The sequence below is a fragment of the Carettochelys insculpta genome, chromosome 15, assembly GCF_033958435.1.
Source record: "Carettochelys insculpta isolate YL-2023 chromosome 15, ASM3395843v1, whole genome shotgun sequence".
In the NCBI taxonomy this organism is placed as follows: Eukaryota; Metazoa; Chordata; order Testudines; family Carettochelyidae; genus Carettochelys; species Carettochelys insculpta.
This window is the reverse complement of record NC_134151.1, coordinates 23136431-23150519: the sequence shown is the minus strand read 5'-3', so window position 1 is coordinate 23150519 and position 14089 is coordinate 23136431. Positions and strand designations below refer to the sequence as shown.

The 14089-nt window shown below is 45.0% G+C and overlaps 1 protein-coding gene across 1 annotated transcript in view; it reads left to right on the top strand.

The window, feature by feature from the left end:
- SLC22A4 (solute carrier family 22 member 4) overlaps positions 1 to 14089 on the top strand; it is a 55244-nt gene that overhangs the window by 25226 nt on the left and 15929 nt on the right. Inside the window, exons 4-5 of the mRNA XM_075009782.1 lie at positions 3766 to 3937; positions 12339 to 12465. Of these exons, the coding sequence (XP_074865883.1) occupies positions 3766 to 3937; positions 12339 to 12465 (299 nt within the window). The remainder of the gene's footprint in view (positions 1 to 3765; positions 3938 to 12338; positions 12466 to 14089) is intronic.

Below are 14089 nucleotides of genomic sequence, written 5' to 3'. Positions count from 1 at the left end.
AGGGGTGCAGCCTCATACAGAAGGCGTGAGCTGAGGACAGTCAGCCCTGGCTGCAGCCTGGAACATGGGGCTGGGCCCACCCACCGCCCAGCTCTCAGAGCCGCGCAGAGCAGGAAAGTGGTGCTTCTGTGGTGATTCAGAGGTGCCCTGGTCTCCCGCTGTTGCAGAAGTGGCGGCAGTGACCAGGAGCTTCAGGCCTCTTTGATACACTGGGCTGCTATACAATTGCCTCGCTTGCAACCCCCATCAGTGGGCCTGGTTTTATAAATGGTGCATGTTTCCAAGAATCTCTCCTTTCATTTGCTATCCAAAGTCAAATTGTATGACTCAAAATCAACTATTAAATATTACATTTCCTGCTCTTAACCAATGTTCCCTCTAAGTTTTTTCCATCCATGTGTGGAATAAATTTTGCTATGTGCAGAAGTACACCACCAGTAGAAACACATGCTACCCGCTGTGGGTGTTCTGCTAGTTAGCTGGGTGGAACTTGAATCTCTCTGGGTAACCGCCCAAGCGCTCAGCTTATGGAAAACAATGGTCATAACCTGGACACTATCATAGAATGGCCTGGAAAAACAGCTGGTTCATCCAGCATGTTCCTTTGCATTTCACAGGACTGTTCTTTGCATTGGTGATATATATATATATGTTAATCCTTGCTTAATTTCTGCAGTTATGTCCTTCAGCCATTTCCCTGGGAAGTCATTTCTACCAAGACTTCTTTCTTTCCTTCATTAGCTTCAGGCCTCTCTTACTTTCCATGGCTACCAGATTTTTTTCTGGTCAAATTATGTGACTACAAAAATGCACTATATTTGTAAAGGCATTTTGGTAACATCTTGAAATTGCTCCCCTTTGGTGGGAAAGAAATATAAATGTACCTGACACTAGATCTTATGTTAGATCTCATTTTTGAACCCTAAAGTTCTAGGCATTTTTAACAAAATGTTTAAAACCCATAATTGGTTGTTTTTAAATACTAAATTTCTCATAAAACACAAAACCAATAACAGACCCAAGAGGCTATTATAACTCTGCTCTTTTTAACAAACAAACCCATGGAAAGTGAGGATGGAGGAGAAATGTTTTGAAATTGCTTGTCTGGGAATTCTTCACAAGCTGTTTGCTCAGGTTCCAGTTCACAAACTCATATTTTTGACCTGATGCATTTCTCCCACTGTAGCTTTCAGGCAATGTTACAATGAACTTTTATGAATTATAACAAATATACAGAACCCTAAATCTCTGGTACTTTTTGTTTGTCTGCTTGATGTCATTAGTTGAGTTCATGTGATGATTGGTGAGTAAAGCAGTCTAATGCCCCTAATAGATAGGAAATGTATGTAGTCAGGTGACTGAGGACCATGTGAGAGATGGGATAGAATTATAGTTATGCTCAGACTTTCTTGAGAGAAGGCTAGTTATTTTGGTGGAAAAAGGGGTAGGTAGCTGAAGGCTTACACTGTTGTTCTCTCTAAAGGACTAGGTATCAAACTGGCACAACATGTGTGCTGAATGAGCCAGCTGTCAAAAATTTGCTTACATCTTGGGGATGCATGGCAATTTGAACTGTAACTTTTTTGCAAGATACTTTTCTTATCGCTGAGGTCCTTCAGTTTAAAATCATGTTATATCTTCATATGGCAGTACTTCTCTTTAAAAATAATATTATAGATTGATCTAACCTTACCACAAACTTGCAGCCCTTTAAGTGGGAGAATTCATGTCAGTCTGTCCACTAATCTCAATCCACAGACCTGCTTCTGTCCAGGATCTTTCAAAACTCAGTTATATGCTAACTCATAAATTGGAAGATCATTAAACAGGGAAGTAGATTCACTCCTTGTAGGACACTCAGCAATGGTCCCCAAAAGCTGGTGCTTATTAGAACTTCTCTATGTTAAGCTTCAAAGCAGACACAATCTGTCCTAGGCTGTGTATACACAAGAGAGTTTTGCTGACAAAGTCTCAACAGAACGCTACATTTGTCTTGACAGTGTTATCCCTCAAAAATTTGAGGAATAATGCTCTGGCAACAGAGTTCTGTTGACAGAAGTAAAGCGCAGACATGTCTGTCGACAGGCAGGGCAGTCTGGCTGCTCTCTGTCGACGGAGTGCATTGCTCTGTCAATCTGCTTTTGTGTGTACATGTGCTTTGTCGACAGAGTTTCTGTCAACGTAACTCTGTCCGCAGACGCTTCTAATGGAGATGTAGCCCTAGACAAGGCATTGGGAAAAATTAACAAATCCAACAAAATTCTGCCAAGATTCCTGGCTAAAGTTAATTTTGTTCCTTGTTATATTAATAGTACAGGCCATTAAGGTTACATCTGCCCAGCAGCATTATTCCTGAATAAGCTGTTCTGGAAGAGGGCTGTAAAATCACCTCTCCACCCCGCACCCTACCCACCCCGTCCCAAAGTTGAGACTTACTGCTGCTGCAGTGTGGAGGAACCGCCAGCTCCTCCACCAGAGCCGCCACGTGCTTCTCCCACCACGGGTGGGGTGTGTACATGGGAAGACGCACTCGCGTACACGCCCCACCTCTGGTGGAAGGAGTGCATGGTGGCTCTGGTGGTGGCCCCTCCAGCCGTGCCAGTGGGGTCCAGCGGCATCAACTCTGGTGAATGGCAGGATTTTTCCTTCCTCTTTTTCCTCTTTTTTTAGTGGGGCGGGGGCAGGAGTGCAGCTGGGGGAGCCTGTTGGGGATGAATGGGCAGTAAAACCTCACTATTAACAGACTTTCAGACATAGCGGACACCCTTCCCCCCTTAGTCCATTAAATCAAAGGTTTACTGTACATCTTTTGGAGAAGTTTGGCAGGAATATAAACAAATTGACCAAGACTTGTACAGAGAAGAGTGGTTGAAGTTAGGGTTCCAAGCACTGATTAAACACCCAAATAAATTTAATTGACATTCATGGGAACTATTAGATTCTTGGCATTTTAAAAATCGGACCAGTGAAGTCCTCAGATGTCCCAGTTTATCCTTTCCCATAATGCAAGGGCGTGTAAAACTGATTGTAATGCAGCTGGTGAACCTGTGGAACACGCCAGTGTCGGGAAGAACTTAAGTGAGGAGTTTAGCAAGTTTTTAAAACTCTCTTGTAGGTCTATGTGAATCACAGCTTTCGTGGCAAGGAGTATAGAGGTCGACTGCAAGCCCTGAGAAGTTGATTTTGTGTGTCCATACTAGGCATGTGAAATCAAACTGTGGAACATCAACTCTGAGCAAGTTGATCGTCCAGGGTAGTGTAGATGTAGCCTTAGAACCTAAGTCTCCTCCTACTTTTGTTCAGTCCATTAAGCAAGTATTGATGCTAGGAAAGCAGAAATTCAGAAGGGCAGTGGAACAAATCTCTGAAATGGGCCCATTTATTTTGCTGTCTTTGGAACATCATCACAGAGGTCATGAGTGTGTGTAGTGTTTAAAATAGTTCTGTATTACTTGTAATGTTCTTTTGTAGAGCCATCGGGGGCACTGAAAGAAGTGGTTTCTTTCAGTTACTCGGTAATAGCTTGGCAACTTTGAAATCTTGTGTACAGTTAAAATCTGGAAGACTGTCTCCCCAGGTGATCCTCTCGTTAAGACTGGTTTTATTTTGTGCCACAGTGCCTTGCAAGGGTGTCTTTAAGTGTTATAAGGGAAATGACTCCATTCTCACAATTGTTTGAGCTGATTTTTTAATTGTGGTAAGTATTTAGACGTGATTTTACAAAAACAGTTAAAATGCTAATCCAAACTCCCTTGTTTTGCACAGGCACAGAAATTCTTGGCAAGTCAGTGCGTATTATATTCTCTACGTTAGGAGTTTGCACATTTTTTGCCATTGGCTATATGTTGCTGCCACTGTTTGCTTACTTCATCAGAGACTGGCGGATGCTGCTTCTGGCTCTTACTGTACCTGGGTTATTCTGCATTCCACTGTGGTGGTGAGTTTATTTGTATTGCAAGGTGTTCAGCTTCAGAAATTTCCATCTGTCACTGATAGCCTGCAGGGTGAATTGTGAAATCACCATTGGGGGTTATAATTGCTATGGATTTTTTTCTCTTCCCATTTTGGTGTTGTGCTGGCTGAGTGAAGGGGTTTGCCTGGAAGACAACACTTTTTCAGCCAGTTTGTAAGATAAGTTATCTGTGTCCCAAACCTTGCTGACACTGTTAGACTCCATCTTATCCTGGCTTTCCAGTACTGTTTGGAAAGTCTTTCCAGACTATCAGGCTCTTAACCTCAAACTCTTGTTATTACCTTTTGGTTATCTCCTCTTATTAGTATTGTGTGAGTTGTATGGTACAAACTTTCCCTTCCAGCTTTTCATTCTTCCCCTTTATAGAAGCCTGTTTTCTATGTGAATGCTGCTGCCGGAATGCGCAAGGTCGTCATCTTTATTGAAATGCTGCTTGGAAACCAAGTGCTTTGCCACACACAATAGTTATGTCTGAGAGGGCTGGAGAAGCATTGGAGACCGGGACAGGGAAGATGTTTAAAACTTGTTGTGATATTAAGGTTGTGATGAACATCTCAGGCTCCCGCTTGGCCTTCTGTCTCCGATCATATGTCATTTAGCTTAGTATCTATTGCATCTTTCTTTGAGGAGATTTGACCCTGCCTTTGAAGAAGGAGAAACTCTATGCTCTAATGGCTCTTCTTGCTCTTTGCTCTTTAATCACTCTGATCTTTTTCGTAACACGGTCTCACCACCATGGAGCACAATGAGGCCTTAAAAACAAAGGAAGTGCAGTGGGGTAGGGAAGCAACTAGGTGTTTCACCCAGCAGCTGACTCTAGCTTAGAGCTGGATTCAGCAACTTGTTCCATAGGCATGGCCACTGCCGTGAGCAGGGCTTTGCCCTTGTTCAGCAGGATTGGGGCCTCAACACAAGTCATTTTCTTTAACATGAGCATCCTAGTGGTTCATTATTTCTGGGTTGCAGTGTCTCGGGGACATCCAGTGCCCCAGCAGAGGGAGATAATTCAGGCATTTGCATCTCTTCCCTAGCATTCAGATTGGCGCTTGCTTGCTTGCTTGCTTTCTCAACGTTTGGCTGTAGTTTTGGGGGTGGTTCAGGGAGCAAGGCAGGTGTTCTTCTAATGTCATGAAAAAGAAATCAAAATCAACAAAAATTAACTGGGACAAACCCAGTAGACAATAACAGATCCTCTGTCAGCAGTTCTGCAGTCTAATCATACTTTCCGTCAGGTGGTTTCTGCACCAAGGCCACATAACTTTCCTAAAAGCAGCTATGTGGATTGATAGGCTGTAACAGTTCACAGCTCCCTTGTCATCATTATGTAACCCTTCAGTGTGTTACTTTTGGATGTGAAGTCAGCCATATGACATGCAACTCCACAGTAAACCAGGCATCTCACGGACATCTTTGCTAATCTGTGCGACGTTAACAAATTCAGAGCAGCCCAAGGTAAGTTCATCCTAAAAATAACATATCAGAATCCTTTGTGTCTGTGATGCTGTTTCCTTGCAAAGATAGACTTCACTGCTGAAGTAAAACCAGTGCATGCCATGACTAGGATAAAATAGTTTTAGGGAAACCAGTCCTGTACAGTAAATAACTTTCCAGAAAACACATGTTAAACACAAAATGTTTACTTGCCTAGGGTAAAGGTTGAGGTGAAATTCTAGTCTATAGGAAACATAAAATTTACAGTTACAAAGCTGTGGCATTACCACCTTTTCCTAAACCCTCAGTCCCCCAGGCCAGCCGCAGGAAGTGAGTTTTGATGGGCTTATCCCAGTCCTTGCATGGGGAGGGTTATAATGGCATGGTCTCCAAAACAAAATTCTGTGCCGTGATCAGTGCGTATTTGTTTGGCCCACATTCTGGAAGCTGCACAGAAGACAAGAGTACGAGTGTGTTAATTTTAAACAACAAAGTCTATACCTGAAATGCAATTAGGCTAACAGAACCCCAGGAAAAATTTGTGGGCTCAGGATTGGTCAGTAGCTTGTCCAGGGTGAGATTTACATAAGCATCAGAACATCTTGCAGTTTTGTTTGGCTGGTTAAGCAGAACTCTGTGGTTTTGTTGGTGCCACCCTGTTTTTTCTCTCAGCCCTTTGGAGGCTGTTAAGGGGATGTGCCAGCCTAGCTGGCCCTAGAGGCTGGGGATGCTGTCTTCTCTTTGACCTGACTTCCTGGGGCTTGGCAACCTGAGGTTCAAAGTGCCTGATACCTTTCAGAATATCATTTATACAAATTGAAAGTAGGGAAGAATCTTACAACCCTTTGGAAAAGTTTCCACCTGGATTCATGGGAACCAGCCCTTGTATTTCTGAGCTGTTGCTGCTATGGGTCCTTCCCTCTTTCCTCCCCACTTTTCTTCTCCTTGCTCCTTTACCTTTTCTTTTGCTACTGATGCCATGCACCTGGCTCTTTCCTGTTAAACCCTGGCTGGCTGAGCACACAGCCAAGAGCAAAGGAGACAGTGAATATGCCAAATTGGAGCAGGCGTATGTTGGAGCTCCAGACCCTCCCAGCAAGGGAGTGAGCATCTGTGAAGTCTTAATACAGCCCCTATAGCAGGGTCTGCTTTAAAGGTAAGTTTTATTTCTTGGTTGTGGCACTTGGGTGAGCTGAGATGGGGAGGAGATGGCTATTCCCCACTTTGCCCAGGAATGTGACTGACTGGCCAGGAATCTGACTCGCTGCCCCAAGGCTGAACCAATGTGTGGAGCTCCATGTTGAGCAGGGGTGAGCGTTGCCCTCTGAGCATTGTAGTAAATGGTTGGTGGACTTGATTCTGAACTGAAGCTGAAGGGGGCACCAACACCACATCACCACACTTCACATCTGCACTACAACCCTGGCCCTGATGTGGGGTGGCAGCCATGGAGCAGGGGAGAGCCAAACAGTGAACTTGCCCTCCTGTGCTACAGGTCTGGTCGGAGCACCTTGCTCTGGACATATCTCCCTGGTGCGTGACATCTGAGTGCCATTCGGGTTTGATGCCCAGAGTTTCTTTATTTCTGTGATGCAGCTGAATCCATGGACTCACACTGAAGTGTCTCTTGATATTGGATCCGGGGGGTAAGGAGTATCTGGTCCCTATGTGAAAGGCAGTTCCATCACACATACCTGCTTAATAGGGCTTTTGATGGGAATGCAGACAAGCCACTAACTGGCTTTAGGTCATTCAGGGAGGTAAGTCGTATTAGCTTGCCTACTTAGACCCTTATACAATACATTATTTTTACTTTTACCTGTTCTGCCAGTCGAGAGGTGTCAGCAACAGGCTTTGAAAGTGACAGTTTACCAGTTTCCTCCTGCTTTTTTCCCTCTTTGCAGACAGCTGTCATACTGGTTTTTGAAAACACATCTGGCTAGCCTTAGCTCCAACCCTTCCACCTTAACTCTGACCATTTCACGGGCCGCATCTTGGGGTTTTATTTTGATTGTTGGTCTCTCACCTTTGCACTCATTGCTCCCTGCTTCATGCCTTTTTAAATTGACATCAGTTTAAACGGACTTTCCCTCGCTCACCTACAGACAGTTCTGCACTCCCAGGCTACGTCTACACGTGAAGCCAACATCGAAATAGCTTATTTCGATGAATAACGTCTACACGTCCTCCAGGGCTGGCAACGTCGATGTTCAACTTCGACGTTGCGCGGCACCACATCGAAATAGACGCTGCGAGGGTACGTCTACGTGCCAAAGTAGCACACATCGAAATAAGGGTGCCAGGCACAGCTGCAGACAGGGTCACAGGGCGGACTCAACAGCAAGCCGCTCCCTTAAAGGGCCCCTCCCAGACACAGTTGCACTAAACAACACAAGATACACAGAGCCGACAACTGGTTGCAGACCCTGTGCCTGCAGCATGGATCCCCAGCTGCCGCAGCAGCAGCCAGAAGCCCTGGGCTAAGGGCTGCTGCCCACGGTGACCATAGAGCCCCGCAGGGGCTGGAGAGAGAGCATCTCTCAACCCCCCAGCTGATGGCCGCCATGGAGGACCCGGCAATTTCGACGTTGTGGGACGCGGATCGTCTACACAGTCCCTACTTCGACGTTGAACGTCGAAGTAGGGCGCTATTCCGATCCCCTCATGAGGTTAGCGACTTCGACGTCTCGCCGCCTAACGTCGAAGTTAACTTCAAAATAGCGCCCAACACGTGTAGCCGCGACGGGCGCTATTTCGAAGTTAGTGCCGCTACTTCGAAGTAGCGTGCACGTGTAGACACAGCTCCAGTGTGAAGAGAAAACAGTCCAGAGACAAGACAGGTGTTTTGTTTGGCATGGTAGTCAGATTAGAGGAGGGATGCTGTGCTTGCTCGTTCCCTGCATCTGTGGAGTCGATGCACTTGTTTCTGGAGAAGGGGGTTGTTTAGAAGTGAGAAATGTGAGTTGTGTCTCTCACCCCCAAAATGGTACGTATTATTTTCAAAGAAGTTACGTGAAATCGTTCTTTTTGCACTGGTCTGTTAGGGAGCTCCTTTCTTGTTGTTTTGAAGCAGCCTCATTCATGATCGATGAAGACCTAGAAAAGATCAATGCCTTTATTTCACTGTTAAGTAAAGCAAAACAGACATACCCCCTCCCCGATGTGAAATACCGTTCAACTCCATCTTTCTGCTGGTTTGATTGTAGCTGGAGAGATTAAGTAAAAATGTTTTTCAGTGACTCTATGTTATCACCACCAGCCTTGAGAGCTGAGCAGATGTTTGTTCCTCTGAGGAGTGGTATTTTAAATAATACTACTAATTATGGAAATGCTTGCACTGCCTTATCTTCAGTGCAGTGTTGCCTGCCTTTTCTCAGCCCCACACAGCATCATTTTGTTAGTGGGAGCACTGGAGGAAAATTAGGTATTTGAACATAACAGACCTGTTGGAAAAACTTGTAACTCACTCGGGTGTAAATCCCCATGAGCAGTAGTAGTAGTAGGCATCCTTCAGTCTATGTGGACTATGGATCACACCCTTCGTAGTTCCATCTGGGATCATCATTTGCAGAGTCGACTGTGACTGTGAAGGCCCACACGAGAGTGACAGTCCTTGCTGCATCTGCAGTGGGTGTCTGGCAGGTCCTTACTGTGCTTTCTGTGGGCTCGCTCTCTTCTGCTAGCTGTCGGATCCTCATCTTGCCCTCCTGAAGGCCCTTGTGTAGTTCCTGCCTCCATCTGCTGCGATCGTCTGCCAGCTCCTCCCAGTTGTCCAGCTCAATGTCTACCTCCCTGAGGTCCCTCTTGCAAGCATCTTTATAGCGCAACTGGGGGCGTCCGGGAGGTCTTTTGCCAGAGACTAGCTCACCATACAGGATGTCTTATGGGATCCTTCCATCATTCATCTTGTGGATGTGGCCAAGCCAGCGGAGCCGCCGCTGCCTGAGGAGGGTGTGCATGGTTGGGATTCCAGCTTGCTCAAGGATGGCAGTGCTGGACGCTCTGTCCTTCCATGATATTCCAAGGATGTGCCTGAGGCAGCGCAAGTGGAAGACGTTCAGCCTCTTTTCCTGGCAGGCGTAGGCATACAGGGTCCAAGACTCACTGCCGTAAAGGAGGGTGCTGAGGATGCAGGCTCTGTAGACTTGCGTTTTGGTGTGGGTGTACAACTTGATGTTATTCCACACTCTCTTGCTGAGTCTGGACAGAGTTGTGGCTGCTTTTCCGATCCTCCTATTTCGCTCAGTCTCCAATGACAGAGTGTCAGTGATGGTGGACCCGAGGTAAACGAACTCATGGATGACCTCTAACGAATAGTTGTCAGTGCTGATTAATGGAGGTTCAGCAACGTCCTGACCAAGTACGTTTGTCTTCTTTAGGCTGATGGAAAGCCCAAAGTCCTTGCATGCTTTGGAGAACTGATCCAGCAGTTTCTGAAGCTGGTCTTCTGTGTGTGACACTACAGCAGCGTCATCTGCGAACTGCATATCTCTGATGAGGACTTCCCGCACCTTAGACTTAGCTTTCAGCCTTGCACGATTAAACAGTTTCCCATCAGATCTTGTGTGAACAAAGATGCCCTCTGTTGAAGATCCAAAGGTGTGCTTCAGGAGGAGCGCAAAGAAAATCATGAACAATGGCGGAGCAAGGATGCATCCTTGTTTGACGCCGCTCCTGATGCTGAAAACATCCGATAATGCGCCGTCATATTGGATGGTTCCTCTCATGTCTTCATGGAAAGACTGGATCATCTTGAGTAACCGTGGTAGACAGCCTATCTTCTGAAGCAGTTTGAACAGTCCATCCCTGCTGACCTAGTCGAAGGCCTTGGTCAGGTTGATGAAGGCAATATAGAGTAGCTTCCTCTGCTCCCTGCATTTCTCCTGCAGCTGCCTCAGAGAGAAGACCATGTCAACGGTAGATCTCTCTGCGCGGAATCCGCACTGTGATTCGGGATACACCCTCTCAGCAATCTTCTGGAGTCTACCAAGGATGAGGTGAGCAAACAGTTTACCAGTGATGCTTTGGAGGGAGATTCCGCGGTAATTGTTGCAGTCGCTTCTGTCTCCTTTGTTCTTATACAAGGTTACGATGTTAGCATCGCGCATATCCTGTGGAACCTCACCCTCTTTCCAGCACAGGCACAGTAGCTCGTGTAGGGGTTCCAGGAGAGTGTGTGTGGCACACTTGATTACCTCTGGTGGTATACCATCCTGGCCTGGGGCCTTTCCTACTGCAATGCTGTCGATGGCTTTCTTCAGTTCGTCAACAGTTGGTTCCTGATCCAGTTCGTCCATTACTGGTAGGAGCTCGACGGCATTGAGGGCTGTATCAACCACAATGTTCTCGCGTGAGTACAGCTCAGAGTAGTGCTTGACCCAGTGCTCTGTCTGTTTGGCGTTGTCAGTGATGACTTCACCAGATTTGGATTTCAGAGGTTCCGTCTTGTTCTGGGTGGGTCCTAATGCCTTCTTGATGCCCTCGTAATCCCCATGAGAGCTCATTGAATTGTTTTGCTGGCTTCCTGTGGCTGGAGACCTAGATTCAGGGTCATGTCCCAGGGTATCAGTGAATTGTGTTTCACACCTGTCTTCCTAGGTCTTGACGTTTTGCAGTGCAGACAAACCGTATGAATTGCCTTGAGTCTCATCCTCCACTGCAGGGTCAGAGACTGGAGAAGCAGAGAGGTGATAGGTGGGGGTTGAGGTACATCAGCAGAAGTTGGTAAGGAAGCTTGCACAGTGCCAGCCAGTGGCATTCATTGCTCTCATGAACCAATGTATTTACATTCTTTTTATACAGTGAAAAAAGAACTTCCCTCTCAAAAGCTTGGTAAGAGAAATGCTCCAGAGGGGTTCTACATATCTCTTGCTTCTGCTGGCTGTGCACTCTCATTCATTAACAGACCTGTAAAGAAATGCAGTGGTAGTAGAAAAATGTTAACCCTTTGAGAAGGGTTCTAGCAGCTAACGGTTCAGATCAGCCAGGTATCTCAGTAGTCTTTGATCTCTTATTCCAGACAGAGGGGAAATTACCACTGACTAAGGAGACAACAGTTGTTAGGATTTAGAATTTTTAAAAAAGTGGGGAGGGAGAGGCATGTCCTTCTAGTCTGTGTTTCATAGTAACCTACATTATCATGTTGGATTTTACCTGTCAGATGCAACCATGGCCACACAGTGGCGCTGGTACTGTTCTTTTAGGCTGATCAATAGTAACAGAGAAAGCCGTGCTAGTCTATATGCTATCAAAACAAAAAAGCAGTCATGTAACACTTTAATATTGAGTCTGTTCTGGTGTGGCTATGGTCTGAAGAAGTGGGTCTGTCCCACAAAAGCTCATCACCTAATAAATTATTTTGTTCATCTTTAAAGTGCTACTTGACTGATTTTTTTTTTTTTTATTTTATTTTGATGTGAAGGTTGTGTATAAATTTCCTGTGGCAAAGTAGCCTTTCAGTATGTCTGCACTGTCCTTTACCTGTATCCACCACAAGTCTGTGGTGTTTGCGTGCTGTGTACAGCTTTGTGAGAATAGCTTGTTTATATGATTGATTTTTTATGCTACCTCATTTTGAAAATTTTTGCCATTTATCAAGAAACTTCTGTCTCGCTAATGGAATTTAATGATCCCCTTAAAAAGTCCATGAATACAAGTAATTTCAGAAACAATTATAGGAAGTGGGCTCAGTCCCGCAAGCACTTGAACATGTGTGGTGTTCCCCGTCTGCCTGAGTAGTACCATTGAAGTTAGTGGTACTAAACATATGGGTAAAATGACCCATGTGTTTATCTGAGTTGGACCCAACTCAGGAAGTGATCTTTCATTCAGATGGCAAAAACCCATCCCAAAAGTGTATTTAATAAAGATGATTAAGTCAGCAGTGGCAATCGTTCGGGAAATGTTGTCTCACTCCTTCTGAAACTTGTTGCAGGTTCATTCCTGAATCTCCCCGGTGGCTGATCTCGCAGGGAAGATTTAAAGAGGCAGAAATCATCATCCAAAAGGCTGCAAAAACAAATGGCATTGTAGCCCCAGCTCTGCTATTTGATGCCACAGAGGTATGTTTTTGTTTGCCCTGCCTCTTCGGGAGGGTTGGGGTGGTGAATGGTGATGGGGAGGGAGAGATGACTGGTATGACCTCTTGAGCTTTCTTCCATTTCTTCAATTCTGGGATTCTAATCTGCTACCGAGCAGCCATTGTTATTTTCCTGTTCAGGCAATTCATTTCCATATCATTCTGATCAGCCAGAACACCAAACAGTTAAAAGCACAGCTCAATCACTTAGGCTACATCTACAGTAGAAGTGTCTGTCTACAGAAGTTACTGTTGGAAGAGAAGTTCTGACAAAACTTCTGTCGACAGACTGCATCTACACAGAAAGCAGATCGATCTTTTGATCCGCTCTGTTGACAAAAGGGCCTCCCAGAATGTCTGCGCAGCTTTTTGGTCAACATTTTCTGGCAACGCATTTTGTGTGTAGACACTCCACCAGTTTTGTCTCCAAAACTCTCTGTTGTAGAGGTAGCCTAATTGTTCAGTAAATTGTCCAGGTTCAGTATCTGTTGTAACACCAGGCAATTGGAGATGGCTCATTTGTGTCAGTATGGCTGAAAAAGTGCCTCTGGAGTTGATGTGTATTTTTGTAGAGAGATTTCTGTTCTTCAGCCATGAGTTTCTCCATCTTTGTCAGCACTGTCTTGTCTCGTTGGTGTAATGAAGGGACATTGTTAGGGTATTGCTGCCTCACTCCAAAAAATGAGAAATTTAAAGCGCATTTCTCTCCATCTCAGTTGGATGTACTATTGACAGCTGATCATTCATTTTAGCCCCTCCAGGTGGGAGGATGTATGTGGAGCAGCTGCTCTGATCTCCAGATTTTGTAGTGCATTCATGCATCTACCAGCAGGAGGCACCAAAGGAGAAAGCAAGGCTTCACTGAGGAGCCTATCCGTCCCTGCACAGCACTGAAGAGCGCCCTGAAAAAAGCGCCCTTAATTAATAAACATGTATAGTGTGGGGGCAGTTTAATTGCCCCATGGCTAAGTAGTTCTTTCTCTCTGGAGTAGTGCACTGTGTGAGTGAGCAGGGATAGGCAGGGGTGATATTATTTGTTTTTTGGGTTTTTTTTTTTTTTTTTTGTTTTTTACTAATCTGGTGATAAAAGTATTCCATTTTAATTAAGAACATTCAGTACTTTCATAGGCGTGATGCCTCTTGAATAATCTTCTTAATTTCAAAGGATAATGCCTAGCCCCAAAAGCTTATTGGTGTTTGAATGTTAACTGCAGCACAAGTTCACAAATAATACATCAACTAAGCTGTGTGTTTTTGTCTCCCTGTAGCGGCTAGCTCTGTGACCAAAAAAGATGGCTAGTTACTCTGCTTAATCAAATGATAGAAGCTTATGTTCGTTAGTGATTATGAGCCTTGGTTTCAGTCCTGATGTGCTTTGTGTGAGACTTTATGTATTGTTTTCATATTAAATAGCCACATTTTCTAAGCTCCATTTATACTAAGGCACAGTATAAAGCCATGTGCTATTATGACTTATCTACAAGAAAAGTGTGTTCTTTGAGGAACTTGCTGCTTGTCAACAGAAATGGCTCAAGCCTTGTTTAGGTTTTGGTGATGCTGCTGAAGATCTGTTCTCAAAAAGAAAATGTGTTTTGTGGGTAGAAACT